The sequence below is a fragment of the Octodon degus genome, unplaced genomic scaffold, assembly GCF_000260255.1.
Source record: "Octodon degus isolate 3935 unplaced genomic scaffold, OctDeg1.0 scaffold00147, whole genome shotgun sequence".
NCBI classification, from domain to species: Eukaryota; Metazoa; Chordata; class Mammalia; order Rodentia; family Octodontidae; genus Octodon; species Octodon degus.
This window is the reverse complement of record NW_004524723.1, coordinates 151,861-169,360: the sequence shown is the minus strand read 5'-3', so window position 1 is coordinate 169,360 and position 17,500 is coordinate 151,861. Positions and strand designations below refer to the sequence as shown.

General features: G+C 51.0%; 3 protein-coding genes across 8 annotated transcripts in view; 1 reads left to right on the top strand and 2 right to left on the bottom strand.

Moving 5' to 3' along the window:
• Shisa5 (shisa family member 5) overlaps window positions 1-11,982 on the top strand; it is a 19,851-nt gene extending 7,869 nt beyond the window's left edge. For 2 of the 3 annotated variants that reach the window (XM_004642208.2, XM_023702284.1), the window contains 4 exons: window positions 7,400-7,483; window positions 10,202-10,317; window positions 10,480-10,692; window positions 10,824-11,982. In XM_004642208.2, the coding sequence (XP_004642265.1) occupies window positions 7,400-7,483; window positions 10,202-10,317; window positions 10,480-10,692; window positions 10,824-10,903 (493 nt within the window). In that variant the 3' untranslated portion in view covers window positions 10,904-11,982. Of the gene's footprint in view, window positions 1-7,399; window positions 7,484-7,817; window positions 9,281-10,201; window positions 10,318-10,479; window positions 10,693-10,823 lie in introns of those variants that run through there. The other variant, XM_023702285.1, reaches the window with a different exon arrangement.
• A 79-nt stretch (window positions 11,983-12,061) lies between these two features.
• Window positions 12,062-17,500, bottom strand: part of Trex1 (three prime repair exonuclease 1) — a 15,032-nt gene continuing 9,593 nt past the window's right edge. The window contains exons 2-3 of one of the 3 annotated variants that reach the window (XM_023702283.1): window positions 13,645-13,663; window positions 12,062-13,499 (exon numbers count right to left, since the gene is read on the bottom strand). In XM_023702283.1, coding sequence (XP_023558051.1) covers window positions 12,358-13,299 — 942 coding nt within the window. In that variant the 5' untranslated portion in view covers window positions 13,300-13,499; window positions 13,645-13,663 and the 3' untranslated portion in view covers window positions 12,062-12,357. Of the gene's footprint in view, window positions 13,500-13,644; window positions 13,695-17,500 lie in introns of those variants that run through there. The other 2 variants (XM_023702281.1, XM_004642143.2) reach the window with 2 other exon arrangements.
• Atrip (ATR interacting protein) overlaps window positions 14,286-17,500 on the bottom strand; it is an 18,391-nt gene continuing 15,176 nt past the window's right edge. Inside the window, exons 9-13 of one of the 2 annotated variants that reach the window (XM_023702279.1) lie at window positions 16,465-16,601; window positions 16,230-16,318; window positions 15,350-15,430; window positions 14,991-15,243; window positions 14,286-14,608 (exon numbers count right to left, since the gene is read on the bottom strand). In XM_023702279.1, the coding sequence (XP_023558047.1) occupies window positions 14,541-14,608; window positions 14,991-15,243; window positions 15,350-15,430; window positions 16,230-16,318; window positions 16,465-16,601 (628 nt within the window). In that variant the 3' untranslated portion in view covers window positions 14,286-14,540. Of the gene's footprint in view, window positions 14,609-14,990; window positions 15,244-15,349; window positions 15,431-16,229; window positions 16,322-16,464; window positions 16,602-17,500 lie in introns of both variants that reach the window. The other variant, XM_004642142.2, reaches the window with a different exon arrangement.

The following is a 17,500-nucleotide window of genomic DNA, read 5'->3' as shown; positions in this document are numbered from 1 at the left end:
AGATGCACATATCTCTCGTCTTTTTCTAGTTTGAGGTAGAGTGCTCAGTATTTCACTGCTGATGTGGAAGCTTTTGTGTAGCGTTGCATAGGGCCCCTCTATTGGGTTGAGGGAGTTCCCTGCTATTCCTAGTTTGCTTGGAGTTTTTTGTTTTTAGTTTGGTTTGTCTTTTTTTGACACAGGGGCTCACAGCGTGGTGCAGGTTGGGCTTGCATTCACAGTGTCACCCAGGCTGGGCTATCTACAGTGCGCAGTCTTTCTGCCTCGGCCTCCTGAGTGCTAGGATTACAGGCGTGTGCCACTATCCCCGACTCACAAATTGCTGTTGTATGCAGACACCTTTCTAAACTTACTTCTCGGGCTGGTGAGATGGCTCAGTGGTCTAAAGCACCTATTTGGAACAAGCTTGGCAAAGCACAGGGACCACAGTTCGATTCCCCAGCACCACATGCCAGCCAGCCCCGCCCCCTGGTGGGCTGAGCTGGCCACACACACACACACACACACACACACACACAATAAATAAATAAAGATTAACTTTAAAAAAATAAAAAATAAAAAATAAACTTACTTCTCTCAGCCAGGCATGGAGGCACACACCTGTAATCCTAGTACTTGGGAAGCTGAGGCAGGAGGATTGCTGCAAGTGGCCAACCTGGGCTACATGGTAAGTTCAAGGCCACCCTGGACTACATAGTGAGACCCTGTTTAAAAAAAAATTCTTTCTTTTTTTTGAGATACAGTCTCATTTTGTAGTTCAGGTTGGCTTTGAACTCACCGTGTGTCCTAGACTAGCTTGAAACTCAGCAGTCCTTCTATCTCAGCCTCCCAAGGGCTGGGACTGTTTGTTAATTTGTGGCTATGCTGGTATTTACACCCTGGGTTTTAAACCAGACATGGTAGCACATGGTTATAATCCCAGCACTCAAGAGACTGAAGCAGAGGGATCACTGTGCGTTTGAGGCCAGCCTGGGCTACACAGTTGACTTCAAGGCCATCCTGGACTACACAGTGAGACCCTGACCCCCAAAACGCAAACCAACGAAAAACCCAGAACCCAGGGTTTTGTGCATGCTAGGTAAGCACTGTGCTACTTCTCCAGCCCCTAAATATCCTCTCCTCACTGTTTAATGCTGGGGATTAAACTCCAGGACACTGAGTTACATTTGCAGCCCTTTTTAAAAAAAAAATAAAAATTAGATTTTTCTCTCCTTGCCCTTCCCATCCCTTTTCTCTTTCTCTCTCTCTCTCTCTCTCTCTCTCTCTCTCTCTCTCTCTCTCTTTCTTTCTTTCTTTGGACTAAGGTCTGCACATAGGGCCTTCACACAGGGCTGCATCCTAGCCTTTTGTTATTTACAGTTATTTATTTATTTATTTATTTATTTATTTATTTATTTGCATTTTAGTACAGGGTCTACAGGGTGTCACTATGTAGCTAGGACTCATAGTGATTCTCCTGTTTTCAGCCTCCCAAGAGCTGGGATTGCAGCTCCTGCCACCATGCCTGGTCTCAATTGCTGTTCCAGCATGCCCCAAGGATGGGGCTGGCCCAGCATGCCAGGGATAGAACCCCACTGCTGCATTCTGCCTAAGCAGGCACTTTAGTCCACTGAGCTAGCTATCTGGTCGACCCTTGTCATTTACTTTTATTTTAAGATAGATTTGTACTAAGTTGGGCATGGTGGTGAAACCCTATAATCCCAGCATTCTGGAGCCTGAGGAAGGAGGATTGTTGGGAGTTGGAGACCAGCCTGGGCTACAAAGTGGACTCAAGGCCGGCTTGACATTCTTAATGAGACCCTGTCTCAGAAATGCACGGGGCGGGGGGGGGGGGGGGGGGACGACAAAGAAAGTCGGACTTGCAATCTTCCACCTCAGTTTTCTAGAATGCTGGGATTACAGATAACAGACCACCACATCCAGGTTTTTTTGAGGCAGGGTCCTGCTGTGTTGCCTAGTTTGGTCTTGAATTTGCAGTCTTTGCCTCAGCCTCTTGAGTAGCTAGGATTAGAAACTTGTGCCACCATGTTTGCTTTTTTTTTTTTTTTTTTTTTTTTTTTTTTTTAAAAATTTATTTATTTATGTGTGTGCGTGTGTGTTTTTCTTTATAAGTCTTTGGTGTCTTGTAAAAGGAGCATTTTTTTTTTTTAAGACAGGGTCTATCTGGGTCGGTGGTGCACATCTGTAAGCACAGCACTCTGGAGGCTGAGGCAGGAAGATCACTGTGAGTTCAAGGCCTGTGTGAGATACGGTGTAAGTTCCAGGCCAGCCTGAACTGCACAGTGAGACCCTGTCTCAAAAAGAAAGGGAGAGAGAGAGAGAGAGAGAGAGAGAGAGAGAGAGAGAGAGAGAGAGTCTCACTGTGCAGTTCAGGCGTTCACACTTGTCATCCTCCTGTCTCCGCCTCCGGAGTGTTGGGATTATAGGGCTGTTGCCACCACATCCAGCAGTTGTGTCACTTTTATGCCTATTAAGGCATCCTGCTGGTACTATTATATCCTCTCTTATATCCTCTCTGAAATTTGACATTATAAATATTTTTCCTATAGTTCTTTTTTATTTAACTTAATTAGTTTGTTTAGGACTGTATCATGTATGCATATTTTTTTCTTTCATTCTTTTTTTCTGATACCCAAGATTAAACTCAGGACCTTCTGCTTGCCAGGCAGGTGGTTAAATGTATGCACATTTCAGAACATCTTTATTTATTTGATACAGGTTGTTGCTATGCAGTTCAGACATATAGGCTGAGACTGAATTTATAGTTCAGTCTCAGCCTCCCCAGTGCTGGGATTATAGGCGTGTGCCACCATGCCTGGCTCTGGGCCCGCATGGCATGCAGTAGTGGAGATCAAATTTTGGCTCCTTGTGCTTTCCAGGCAGGCCCTTAGACCACAGACATCTAACCTACTTAATTCTCAAAGGCCCTACTTCCAAGTGCCATCATGGGTTAGGGCTTTGACATGAATTTGGGGGGACAGAAACAGTAAGTAGTATTTTCAACCTACCCCCCACCCATTGACATACCTTTGTTTCACATGCAAAATATATTTACATTCCCAGTAGCCTCCAAAGTCTCATTTGCCTTTTATCAGTTCTCATCTAAAGTCAGTGTTATCTAAATCAAGTATGCTAAAATACAAGGTAAGATTTACCCTGGAGGCAAAATTCCTCTCCAGTTAGGCAACTTGTGGAACGGGATGAATTGGGTGCTTCTGTTGCACGTGAGGGACAGGATGGCTGCTCTGTCGGCAAGCAGCCCACTGGGACTATAACAGTCCCAGTAATAGGCTGCGGATTAGCTCAGTAGCACAGAGCCTGCCTGCCTGGCAAGCGCAAGGTCCTGAGTTCAATTCCTGGTACCGAAAAAGGATAAAGTGTAGTGAAAGAATGAGGAAAAGGAGGGAGAAAGGAGAAGCTAAATAGCTATTCTGATAAGAAAAAAATCAGGGTAGGAGGCTCCAGAAGTGTGCAGGACCTATGGGCCCTTCTGTCTCAGCTGTTTTTAGGGGGAGATGTGTGACTCCTCCACTGCCCCCCGCAATAGGAGTTTGTCATAACTGGAGTGACTTCCGGACACCTCGTCTACCAGCATTTCTTCTGGTCTGTGTGCAGCTTCTTTCTGTCTGCTTGTCCTTGTTCCTTTACAGCCTTATCTTTGGAGTGGACAGCAAGTTGGCAAACTTGATCTTTGTTAGAGTTTGTAAGAGGGCGTGTGGATATGTGTTGTACACTATCATGACCCTCGAGTGAATAATAATAGTGACTCCAGAGTGAACACACATGTACGTGTGTATGTTAGTTCATAGGTGTGAGTGTATACTGTCTCTGACCCTTTGCTTTTCCTACATTTTATTGCAGCTGGTGTGGCTTACTGTTTGTGCACTTGGCTTTCTCTGAGTGTCCTGTCTATCAGCTCCTTTTCTGGTCTCTTGGTATAAGTCCCAAAGCCATTTGGTATCTTTCTTTTTCTGGTTTTTTTTTTGTTGTTGTTGTTTTTTGTTTGTTTGTTTGTTTGTTTGTTTATTTTTTGCAGTACCAGGGATCAAACTCAGGTCTGTCCACTTGCCAGGCAGGTGCTTATGCCACTGAGCTATATCCCTGGCTCCTCTGTTTTGTTTTCTTTTTCTATCCCTGTCTTTGACTTGTTTTCTAGGGGAATTTCTCTAGTAAAGTTTGTTTTTTTTAACTCCTAGTCAGTTTTAGCGAGAAGAGCTAGGAGGCCCCTATTTTATTTTGTTTTCTGCAGACCACTGTACCTACACTTTTAGCATAGCATGGCAGTGAACAGGCACAGAATAGATATTCTCAGCAGTCAGAGGCTGAGGCAGGAAGATCAAGTGTTCTGGCCAGCCTGAGTACATAGTGGGACCCTGTACCCCCACAAAAGAAGATAGATATTCCCATTCCCAAAGGGAGACTCTGATAGGAAATAACTGGTCCCCACCAAACCCCAAGCCTAGCTAATTAAACTTTAATGTTGAGAGGAGGGGCCGGGGGTATAGCTCAGTGGCACAGTACCTGCCTGGCAAACTTGAGGTCCTGAGTTTGACTCCTGGTACAACCCCTGCCAAAACATAGTTGCGAAGAGCCCTCGTCTAGGTCCCTTGCCTTCTAGGGGCTGCATCCACAGCTCTGCGGAGGGGTGGTCCCAGCCTGCAGAACCATGGTGGGGGCTGCACTGCTGCCCCAAGGCCTCCCAACCTGTATGCCTCACTCTGTAGAGAGGGAGTAGCTTCGATGGCTTTGGATTATTGCTTTGAGTCCTTCCTTCTCTTGTCCTGGAGAAGAATGGTCTCGGAAGAGGACAGAGGACCAGGGGAGCCAGGGTCACTGCCGAATGAACGGCTCATGTCGGGTCCCGTGGGATCTGACGCATTCCCTCGTTTCCTTCCTCTGTTCCCATAGCACCAAGCTTGGCAGTGGTTTTTTTGTTGTTGTTGTTTGTTTTTTCCAGAGTGACTGATTAGATACATGGCTTAAATCCATTCTAATGATTTTTTAGACTATACACATGACCACAGTATGGACAGGCTGAGCATCTTTTTATTTCATCTATCTATCTATCTATCTATCTATCTATCTATCTATCTATCTATCTATCTATCTATTTATTGAGACAGGATCTCACTGTGTAGTTCAGGCTGGCCTTGAACTCATTGTGTAGCCCAGGCTGGTCTTGAACTCATAATGATCCTCCTGCCTCAGCCTCTGAGTGCTGGAATCACAGGCTTGCGCCACCACCCCCAGCTATTCTTGCTTAATCCTGATGCTTAGTCTTATTTATTTTCATGTATTTGGTATAGGGCCTCATTATGCAGCTTGGACTCCTAGTGATCCTCCTGTTTTCAGCCTCCCCAGCACTAGGATTATAGGCGTGCACCACCATGCCTGGTCTCGGTGGCTGGCTCAGCAGTGCACCTAGGGTTGGGGCCAGCTCGGCATGTGGTGCTGGGATTGAATCCTGGTCTCTGCACTTGCTTAAGCAGGTGCTTAGACTGCTGAGCTGTCTTGTTGGCCCCTTAATGCTTATTCTTTAAGTAGTATATATTATTATTTGAGTGATTAATTTATGGTAATTTCAATATGTAAAGCCCCTGTGGATGTCTCTTGTCAATTACTGCTGTTCTTTTCTGTTCCTATTGCCTCGCCCTTTAATATTCCTGAAAAGTTTTGGCTGTGTGCCTGCCCCTGTGTTTTTCACATGGCTCGGGGAACTCTGGACCTCAGGATGCTCTCCAGGGAGGGTTGTGTTGCTTCTGCACCTTGGCCTAATTGCACAGACTAGGTTGATGAGAAACTGGTTTTGCCTTCCTTCCTGAGCTATAGCTTTTCAAGTCCCTGCTCAGGTGAATAATGGTCACGTGGACCTCTCGCCTCTACTGTGCTTTGGATCCAGTCCTTATCATCTCAGCCTTCTGAAGTTTCCAGAGTGCTGCTTGGCCTCCTGCCCCCTAGGGGAATTGCTGATGTCCCTTGAGAGCACATGCACGGATCTCTGTGATCTTTGTCCTTAGCCTCCCTGCCTCTGCCCCTGACACCTCCGACCTCAGCTCCCTCCAAAGCCTTCACACTGATTTTTTTTTTTTTTTCTTCCAGTACCAGGGGACATTTCTCACTGAGCTACTTCCCCAGCCCTGAGTTATTTTTATTTTGCTAAATCACATTCTCCAGGTTGGGTTTGAAGTTGGTGATCCTCCTGTCTCAGCTTTTGTGCCACCATGCCTGGCTTTCATGATTTTCTTTTCTTTTTTGGTATAGGAATCAATCCCAGAAACTTGTGCTTGCCACAGTTTCCTTCTTTCTTTCCTTCCTTCCTTCTTCCCTCCCTGTCTCCCTCCCTCCCTCTCTTCCTTCCTTGTTTCTACCAGGAATTGAACTCAGGGTCTCAAGCTTAATAGACAAGCACTGTACCACTGAGCTATATCCCTGGCCCAAGATTTTTGACCTGTAGTATTTTTATCTTTTTTTGTTTGTTTGTTTGTTTGTTTTTTGCAGAGCCAGGGATTGAACTCATGCCCTTGCACTTTCCAGGGAAGCACTTATTCCACTGAGCCATCTCCCCGTTCCCTTACCATTTGTTTTTAATCATCAGTTTGATGTTTGTTAATGTCCTTCACTGAATATAACTCAGTTTTAAAAAAATTTGGTTTTTTGTACATTCAGTTAGTTTCTCAAACTGGCTGTGGTGTTATGTAATCCCAGTGCTGGAGGCTGAGGCAAGAGGATTGCCTTGAGTTTGAGGCCAGTGTGGACTATAAGGATTTTTTTTTTTTTTTTTGCTCCGAATGCCTTCAGGGCAGGTTTGGCTGGCTTGAGTTGTGAGGATCGAGCCACAGCTACCTGAGCCTGACTGCTTTGTTGAAGCAGCCACTTAAAGAACTGAGCTAAGGGTCAGGCCCCCTAGTGTGGACTATATAGTGAATTCAAGGCTAGCCTGAACTGCAAGGTGAGCCCTTGTCTCAAACCCAAAATAACAAAACAAATTCGTTTCTCAAGGAATGAGGTGGTTTTTTGTTCCTGTTTCCCCTACTGCTGCTTTTGCTTTTGTTGCTAGCATTTGAGCAAGGTGGTCTTGCATGCTGCTGTATTTCTAACCCTATCCTGTTGTGGTCAGAGATACTTTGTGCTTTCCACCTTATGAAAGGGAAGGTGGCCTCCACACCTAAGCTGTGTCTTCAGGTCTGCACTGGGGAGTGTCTGAGAAGCTCTCTGGTGTTACCCTCAGAGACCCTGGTGTGTGTGGTGCTCATCCTTGAGGCCATGGGTTGCATATTGCGTGGTGGCTGTGGTACGTATTGTGTGTTCCCTTGGTAGTAGTGTGTTTACGCCTGTGTGCAGGGCGAGTTTTTTGGGGGTGACATGTTGACATGTTCCTCATGAGCTTTTCTCTTTGCAGTGTGCCCACCGCCACGGAGCCTTGGGAGCAGATGGGCTCGGCACTAAGATTTCGATCCAGCTTTGACAGCGACCCCATGTCAGGGTAAATAAACCTATGGGCTGTGTGCAGCAGCCTCAGGTGTGCTCAGGCCAGGCCTGTGTGGTGGGATGGGGCAGAGGCCGGGATGAGGTGCAAAAGAACCATCACCATGTTCTACTTGAGGATCTTAGGAACCTCGCTTCCTTTGGAATGCTGAGCAGTGAGTGTCCTGGGTTGGGGGCAGTAAAGGAGGTGCCTGGGCCCAGCTGGGTCCATAGGGACAGAGGCAAAGAGGTAGGCAGCAGGTGGCCTAGTGATGGGGGTAGAGGCTGGCTGGGCGGACTGCATTGTGCTGGGAAGGTGACTGACAGTGAGGGCCATGTAAGATGGCAGAGAGGGTGGCGCTTGTAAGGGTAATAGGGTGGTGATGGCCCTGGTGGCAGGTGGGTGGTGGTGGCAGCAGGGTGATAATATGGGCATGGGGCAGCAGAGTGCCCTGCTACTCATCCGAGTTTGTGCATCATAGTTCAGGACACCTACCTATGGCTAGGTCTTGCCTGCTGGTACAACGACAGGTGTTGTGGTGCACGTTGGAGTGGGCAGAGGGGGTGGGCAGCCACGCGTGCATGTTTTCTGGGCTGGATCTGTTCCATGGTTACAGGTGCCTGTCCTGTGGGGCAGGAAGCCACTTTCAGGGGAAGCTCACCTGGGCCCGTTTGCCCCTGGGGGCATGGGCTCCAGCTCAGATGGGGCTTGGTGTCTTAGCATGTCAGGTTGTGCCCTGTCTTGCCCCATCCTGCCCTGGCTTGTCCTGTGGCTGCAGTGGAATCTGGGAAGGGCAACTGTGAGTGCTGCTGCGCCCCACTCACACACTCCACACACACCCTGGACCTGGCTGGCTGAAGACTGAGGCCTCTACATTCCTCCTCTACATCAGAGGACACAGGAGTCAGGGGCTGCAAGGGAGGCCCAGCTGGGTCAGGGCCTGAGGTGGACATGGTCTGGTGCTTTCCACAGCTGAAAGCAGGGTGATGTAGCTGGGGTGCCGAGGGAAGCCAAGAGGCCCAGGCCATTCCAGGCTCTGTGAGTCTATCAAGTTTAATTTAAATTGTTAAAGAATGAAATTTGCTTTATTGTAAATTTTACTGTCTAGTTAGACAAACCCCAGGTTTTTTCTTCTTTAATTGGCACCTATAGTATACAGAAAAACACAGGTACACAGTTCGGTATATAATTATAAAGCAGACTCCCATGTGGTTACCAGAGCCAGGGGAACCTTCGCACATAGGCATTGGAGCAGGGGATGACTCAATCAAGACCTAGCACAGTGGTGCTGGAGGAGGCAGCTCCATCTTGGGGAGGCCAGGTAGGGCCTTGGGGAGCTGGCAGGTGGGAGAAGAGGAAGAGGGAACAGCCTAGACATCACTTCTTTGTCAGCTGGGCCCCAGGGCAGTTCATGGAGCCTGGTGGAGGAAGGTGGTGGGACTTGGTGAGCTGGAGGTGAGCCGGAGTGTGACTCAGGCACACTGAGGAGACTCCAGGGAGCTGCTCTGGCTCGCGGAGTGCAGTCGGAGGCCAGGCAAGCCAGGAGGCAGCCAGGCCCTGCTCCCCCTCCCCCACTGTCTTCCGGCCGCTGGCTCTGCTGCTCCCCTGGGCCCGGGCCAGGCTGTGTCTTTAAGAGGGTGGCTGCAGGCCTGCGTGCCTCGCCTTCCTGCCGCTGACGTCAGGGAGGGGAAGGACTGAGAAGGAGATTCGATTTCTATTCCCCGAAAGGGAGGAGATTGAGACCGAATGTCCCCTTGGAAAGAGGAGGTCCAGGCCTGCAGGAGGCCCCTGAGTGAAGGCAGAGGCTAACATGGGGTGAGCTCGGATGCCATTCCGTACAGCGATAGAGACAAGGAGCTGCTGCCGAGCTGTGTCGGCTTTGTGAAGGGGCGCGTGTGTGCTCCTGTTTGGGCAGACACCTGTGTCTCTCGGGGGGGCCACTTGGTGGCGATGGCTCCTTTCTGGGAGTTAAGATGGGTGACTTTGAGCCTCAAATATGAAGGCTTACAGGTCTGTCCCTTAGCTGAGGGCTGGGCCCTGCTGAAGTCCACTGTCCTCTGAGCAGGGAGCTAGAAACTTCAGGGTGGGTTGCGGTGGGACCTATAGCTGTTAAAGCTCCTCTAGTTACCATGGATTTGTCTTTTATTAGAATACAGTGGGGCTCCAGGAACAAGAGGATAGGAATGTCTGCTTTTGGCAAGGGCAGGCCCCTCGGAGGCTTCCACCTCCGGAAGTATGCTTCCTCTGCCTGGCCCTCTGTACCCCAATCTGCTCTTAACCTTGTGACCTGGGAGGTGACCATGCTGGTGGGTGGGGGTGGAGGTGGAAAGACAGCCTCCAGCAGCCTCCTCTGCTCCTCTGGCTTGCTCTACAGGGCTTCCCTCCCTTTTCATTCTCGTGCTTTCTCAGTCTGTCCCCCAGATCTGTCGGTCACACTGGCCTGGGCTCCCATGCACTGTGGTGTTTTAACTTAGATACCACAGTGCCTGGCTTGTCACATGTTTGCCACCCATGTGCATGGCTGGTGGGGGTTGGCACCCCCCATGCAGAATGGCTTTGTGCACTCCCAAATGGCCCTATTTGATATGTGAGGAAACAGAGGTCAAAACAGGTTCGTGTTATATAACCAGGATGTTGTTGTGTAGCCCAGAATCCCTTTGGGCAAGTAGGCTGCTCCCCAGGGAGTGGTGAGGTATGGACTTGGGGAGGGGTGGGTCATGACCAGCTCTTTGGCAGGTTTGGAGCAACTGTAGCCATCGGCCTGACCATCTTTGTGCTCTCTGTTGTCACCATCATCATTTGCTTCACTTGTTCCTGCTGCTGTTTGTACAAGATGTGCCGCCGGCCACGTCGTAAGCACACCCCCACCCCACTCCCCTTGTGCACAGGTCAGACCCCTGGGTGGGCAAGCAGAGTTGGCCAGGTACCTGTTTGGCTAAGCCAGAGGGCCAGAAGGCAGGCTTGGCCTCAAGACCTGGGAGGCTGGCACATCTTGACTGGGATTCTCTTTGCAGCCATCGTGACCACCACTACGGCTACCACTGTGGTGCATGCCCCTTACCCTCAGCCTCCAAGTGCGCCCCCTAGCTACCCTGGACCAACGTACCAGGGCTACCACCCCATGCCCCCCCAGCCAGGAATGCCAGCAGCACCCTACCCAACGCAGTACCCACCACCATACCCGGCCCAGCCCATGGGGCCTCCAGCTTACCATGAGACCTTGACTGGTGAGTACCATGTGGACTGTGGCCCTGCCTGGCCCCCCTCTCCCTCTTCTGCCTCACAGGGTTCCTTGCCAGGCACATTTCTGTTGCAGCCCACCATGTCCACAGCTAACCAGTGTTCTCTCTACTTTCAGGAAGCACAGCAGTACCCTACCCTGCCAGCCAGCCTCCCTACAATCCAGCCTATGTGGATCCCCCGAAGGCAGCCCCTTGAGTGCATCCCACCTCTGGTTGCCACTTGATTGTGTGTGTGTGTGTGTGTGTGTGTGTGTGTGTGGTATGCAGGCATTTTTTACTACCCTATGTACACTGCATGTGACATGTGGCTTCCTTTGATGTTAACAAGGTGGACTGAGACCAAACTTGGTTTTCTTCATTTGAAATTATGCTTCCTGAAGTCTCAAAGCAAATGTGAAGAGTGGAGTGGACAGTCTTTTCCAGGTCACTGCAGGGTGATAAAGTATAGCCTGGCACCCTAGGATAGCACAGCATTTTTTGGATGTCACACACATGTCCTTGTGGGAATAGCCAGCCAGGGCTTGAGGCTATGGCTTGTCCCCAGGGGCTGGGGTGCTTGTTGCTGAGGCAGGCATCTGGGCCAAGGATGGGCTCCTGCTGGGGCCCTGTCCTTCCTGCAGATGTCTGGTTGTTCCCTAGCCTTTGCCATGCTCAGTGTGTGGTTTGTGAGCTGTGAGGTGGGAACACTCAGGCAGGGCCCTGCCTACCTGACAGCTCCCTGTCCCAGCAGCTTCCCTGGGACTGACTGGCTGGCCACTGCACTGGAGTCTAGAGGCCCAGGAGGAGGCTCTCCTGCCCTTGCTGACCTGGTCCCTGCCACAGGTGGGCTGTGGGGTCTCTGCCCACCAGCACACTCAGGTCTCCCTGCAGTGTTTCAATGTTACTTTCAGCCAAAAATTTTGCCTATTTGTTTTAAAGTATCATAGTTAATGTGAGGCTTTCAAATGTGGGGAGAATGGACCATAAAGGAGGGGACAACCTGACCTCTGATAGTCCCTGCTCACCCTGACAGCAGCCTAATAGAATATTCAACTCCAGGACCCAGGTCACAGTTTGTCCTGGCAGCCAGGACACCAGGGCCAAAGCAATGTCTGGACCAAAGGGGGGTGGTGGGCAAGGGGTGGGGGGCCTGGGTGGCAGCTCTGGCCCTAACTTGAATACCTCGGAGTTCCTTGTCACTATTAATGTTTTACCAGCTGTCTTAGCTTTGTATCTGTTGTGTTTCTAAGAGTCTGGGCTCTGCACCCTTGTTTATAATAAATGCAAATATTTGGAGTTGCTGTTCTCTTTCTTCAGAGCTTTGGACCTTAGACAGAGTAATGTTTCTACCCATCATTTGCTTTTTGTCTGTTTTCTTTGAGATAGGGATTGTAGTTCAGGCTGCCCTCACTGGTAGCCCAGATTGGCCTTAAACTCATGGTGATCCTCCTGCCTCAGCCTCCTGAGTGCTGGGATTATAGGCATATGGCACCAGGCCCAGTTCCACCCACTATTTGTATTTCTGTGTTTTGCCTGCTTTTATTGGAGCTCAGAGGGAAAAAGACTATGCCTGTCGCCTATCCCATGGTCCCAGGCTGCAAAGTGCCAAAGAGGGTGTGGGGCAGTTACCACTTAGTGCTGAGGGGATCTCTGTCAAGTTTTCTTCTCAGTCTACTGCCCAGGTGTGGTCAGGAATAGTCCATAAAGTGTAGCAATTGCCAAGGTCAGGACAGCCAGCAGCCCCAGTGGGGCCACCAGCCCTTCCAGAGATGGGGTCCCAGGGACCTTTGTTGAAGGAAGAGACTTGGGTCTTTTCCTTTCTAGGCTAGGACTAGTGTTCCTGGTCGGGGCCAGGGTTGCTATGGTTTGGATAGCTGGTGGCCTCAGGTTGGTCACAGAGGAAGCAGTGACTCCATACATGGGCTTCATGGTGCTGAAGGGCCTGGCATGAGCATCAACCCACTGCAGCAGGGCCTGTGGTCTCCACTGGCAGATGCTGAGCAGGGTGAGGACGTCCCCCTCAGCCATGTGCGAGTCTGTGGGGGCCTGCCCATACAGGCGAGTGTAGATGCTGCCCAGGCTGTAGCTCCTCCTTGGGCCACACTCCGAGGTGCTGCTGCTTTGCTCCAGCGCCTTCAGGGCGGCAATGCTGTCCACACAGAAGGCACCATCCAGAACACCCGCAAGTCCCAGCATAGCCAGCTCTGTCCGGAGCAAGGGGAAGTCATAGCGGTCACCGTTGTGTGCAATGAGACACCAGGGCTGTGGCAGACGCTGGAGGAAGGCTAGGAGCAGGTTGGCTAGGTTGTTGTCAAAACGCTGCCGCCCATGTGCTACGAGCTCAGCTGTGCTCAGACCGGTGATCTTGCTGGCTGCAGGGCTACAGGCTTTCCCCGGAGCCACGCACACGGAGAGCTTGTCTATCACACGGGGTGGGGGAGGCACCGCAGGTGGTCGCCCCTGGCAGGGGGAGCTGCTCTCCAAGGCACATCTATGGACAGCCAGTAGGCACAGCTCCGTGACCTTGGGCTGGGAGAAGGGCAGGCCAGTGGCTTCCAGGTCCAAGAAGATGAGGGTCTGCATGGGACCAGGGGGCAGGGCTTGTGAGGCCATGTTGGGGTAGGAACCTGCCGCTGAGCCTGGGGAGGAGCATGGGTTAGGTAGGGGTGGTTCACTTGCAAGTGGGAAAAACTCCGGTGGGCAGAAACGGCATGGGGAACGAGGGCAACACCAGGAAAGTGGCCAGAAGCACCTCCCAGGCCTCTGCACAGTGCGGCACTGTCCAGGAGCTCCGGGGCTTTCAAGCCAGGAAGCTGGAGCGGATGGGGTGGTTTCCTTAGTGGGCCAAACAGTGTGGAGGAGGAGTCTCTCTTCCTAACATGGGTCTGGCCCCCCTAGTCCCTACCTGGGAGGAAACCCACAGCTTTCCTCCCCTGCCCTACAAGTGTTCCTACTTACAGAGCAGGCGGGCAGGCAGCTGGGCAGGCGGACGGGTGGACTGGCGAGCAGGCAGGCAGGCAGGCAGGACAGCAGGCTGACCGGCAGGCAGCCACTGTGCTCCTTCTGCTGCCACCACCAATACCGGAAGCGAAACTAGGTCTGGGCCCGCCCACTGGCCTGCCTCCTGAGCAAAGCCTTCCCGCTTGCTCTGCCACAGCAGGCCTGCTCTGTCCCTGTTGCCTAACACCTCTCCCTCCCAGGCAGCCCAAGGCATCTGTGAGAGCCTCATAGGACTAGTGCCTGGGTTGTCTTGGGGTAGCTCCAGATTTGGAGTACTTCTCCGAGCCCAGCTGTACTTTTGTGGTAGTCCTAGGTCCATTTGCCCAGGCCTTCTAGCTTCTAGTATGGGCTGAGGACCACCTCTCTCTCTCACACAATCGTTTCTTCCTATGGCCCCAGCCCAAAGCCATGACTCAAAATACCACAGGCAGGGCAGGGTTTCCTTGAAGGCAGATTAATTACCATGGGAACCAGCAAGGGAGGAGGGGGGAGTGCAGAGGGGCAGGGAGGGCCACAGCCTCCAGGGCTCCCCCTCCAGGTCCCTCCTTCCCAAGACAAGCAGGTGAGACCTGGAAACAAAGTTGGCAATTCCAACAGGCTTGGCTAGTCATTGCTTTTATTATTTTGTTTTGAGATGGTCTTGCTTTATTTATATTTATAGTTCAGGCTGGCCTTGAACTCACTATGTAGCCCAGGCTGGCCTTGAGCTATCTTCCAGCAATCTACAGGTCTGGACCTCCTGAGTGCAGGAATTACAGGCATGTACAGACGTGAGCCACAGTGCTCAGTCATTTTTAATCTGTGGATAGGTGAGGAAGGTAAAGGTGCCACCATGTGACTGGGTGTGCAGGGCCTCAGCTACAGTCCATCTCAGCATCGTCCACGTCGGTCTCCAGGCCACAGAGGTCATCCAGGGCTGCCTCTGGCCAGAAGAAGAGGGTTCTGTGTGATAGCCGGAAAGCACAGGGCCTAGGCAGGTCCTACCTCTCCCCCTAGCACATGTATTAATCAACCAGTCCCCGCTTTGTCCTGTTCTTGCTTCCTCAGCTGCTACAGGCAGTGACATAAAGGCCATTTGGATCTGAGTATTTCTGGAAAAACCCTAGTTCGGCCAGGCCTACTAAACAGATACAACACAAAGGGAAGCCCAGTCTACTGAGACAAAAACCAGAGGGGAAAAGACAGTCCCCAGTAGCAGAAAAGCTGTGGTGGCAGGAGGCCTGCTCAGCAGCTCTGGGGACAGCGGGGGAGGGGGGTGTGTGGGGGTGGGTGGGTAGGGTGGTGGTGGCCTCCAGGGGGCTCACCTTCACAGTCTGTCACATCTGGGAGCCCTCGAATCAGTGTGCTGACACCAGGCATCACCTGGTCATACTGATGCAGAACCTCCACGCAGTGTACAGTAAAGAGCTTGTCCTTCTGGGACAGGCTGTGCAATAGCACCACCGTGTCACGCAGACAGCGCACGGTCCGCTTCTGCTGCTCAGTCCTTGGGGGTCCCCCTGCCCTCCGTACAGTCAGCCACTGTCGGTGCAGCATCACCGTGAGCGCTCTGACCACCTACAGTGGGCACAGACCAAGGCCTTGTTTCCTGTGCCCTCAGGGTCCAGAGGAGCAGGGTGTTGGCGGGACAAGGTGTCCTTGCACGGGGCCCCTACCCACTCACCTCCACGTTGCACTGGCAGTCAGAACCAGTGACTGGGGAGGAAGGGCTCTGCACACCCAACTTGGCCAGCAGCCACACTGCCTGGAATGAGGACAGATTCTGCTCATCACAAGGGCTTTCTCAGAGGTCTCCTACAGGTGCTCCAACTGCTTCAGCAACAGCTCCGGGGTCAGAAGACACTGGTCATCAGGAATTCTGCCGAGTCCTATGACAATCTAAGACTCACCTTCACTGCCTCTGTGTATAAGCCTCCAAAATTTAGCTGTGGCTGCTTGATAAACTTTTTCTGTATTGCAGATTGAACCCATGGCCTTCACACTGAGCTATATCCCCAGTTCTTTTACTTTTAGACAGTCTCATTAAATCGGTAAATTGCCTAAGTTGTAATTCTCCTGTCTCAGCCTCCCACAGTGCTGTGTTTACAGGTATACTCCACTACACCTGGTTTTGATAAATTGTTACAAAAAATAAATTACAACAGTAGCTTTGGGGGCTAGTGAGATGGCTCAGTGGTCTAAAGCACCTACTTAGAACAAGCTTAGCAAAGCACAGGGACCACGGTTCAATCCCCCAGCACCACATGCCAGCCTGCTCCGCCCCCTGGTGGGCTGAGCAGGCCTCCCCACACATAAATAAATAAAATTAAAAAAAAAAAAAAAAAACCAGTAGCTTTGGTCGTACAGACCTATAATTGCAGTACTAAGTAGACAGAGGTAGAAAGATCACTTTAAATTCAGAGCCAGTCTGGGTTACACTGTAAGAGCCTATCTCAAAAGATTAAAAAAAAAAAAAAAAAATTAAAACAAAGACAGCCTTTCTTGTAACTGTGGGCTTTCAGGATGGGGTGGGTAGTGTCTCCAGACCAGTCTCACATATTTACCTCCTGTTCCAGCTGAAGCCACTGTGTCTCTGAGGCCCCCGAGTCAGGCCTTGAAGTGATGTACATGTACAGCAGCAGCAGGAGGCAGCCTTCTGAAATGGACAACCCTCACTCACTCAGGGTCCCCTTCCTGTGCAGAGCCTGTGCTCAGAGCTCCAGAGCCCCTCAGGAATTTAACCCAGTTGCCCTACCCTGCCCCTCAACACAGGCAGATGCCCACCATCCCCTTCTTTACCAGGGTGGGAACAGAGCTGCGGTGCCAGGCTCTCATGGTCCACCAGGAGAGACAGCAGCTCAACAGTCAGCAGCACACAAGGCAAGACCATCTCAGGGCTGAGGCACTGTGGCAGCACTGGTAATACACACCGGAACCTGGAAGATGTGCCAGAGACATGACAGCCTCCAAGAGACTGGGTTGGTAAGCCTTGGGGTCAGATGCTACCCGCCTCCTTGTTATGAAGCTTCTTGTGAATGAGTGGGTACCAAACTTCACTGCAGGGCTGCCGTGCTCTGTCTGTATCACCCAGTAAGCTGGCACTCCCTGGGTCTGGGAGCCTGGTCCTCACACTCCTGGTTCTTTCCTGCCTGTGCTCCCAGGAAAGGGGCAGATTATAACTCTGGTGTGAGAGAAATGTCCTTTGCTTACACTGTGATAGGCCAGGGCTCTACAAGTTGCACATGGACTTCTGTGGCTGAATCTCATGGGACCACTCACAGATCAGGGAAGACCATTCTTGTCAGTAAACACTGGGCTCAGCTGCCAGCGGGAAGGGGGCCCACTGTGAGGTGTGCATGGGGGAAGGGCTCTAGAATATTCTCCCCCAGGTCTTGAGCAAGGGGGTGATGGCTCTGACCCACGAGCCAAGCAAACTGGATTCTCTCAATCCATATAGCCTTCAGAAGCATGAGGGTGAAAAGGGGTACCTACACTCTAGCCAGCTGGCTATGCCCCTTTACCACTGGTGTCTCATAAGAGCATGGTGATTAAAGAGAGGCCCTCAGTAAGTGACTATGAATCAGGAAGCAGGGCTCACTAGTGGGGTTGGATTCACTCTACAGCACATCTGCAGGCAAGCAAGAAGCTACACATTCTTTGAGAGGGATGGTAGAACTCTGAGAAACAAATTTACCCCTCCCCCCATTTTAGGAATTAAACCCTATCTAGAGATTGAACCTAGTTCCTGTAAGGAAAAAAAAAAAAAAAAAAAAAATCCTTTTTAAAACGTTTTTTTCTAGAAAGGACGAAATAGCTCAGTAGAATAAGTGTTTCC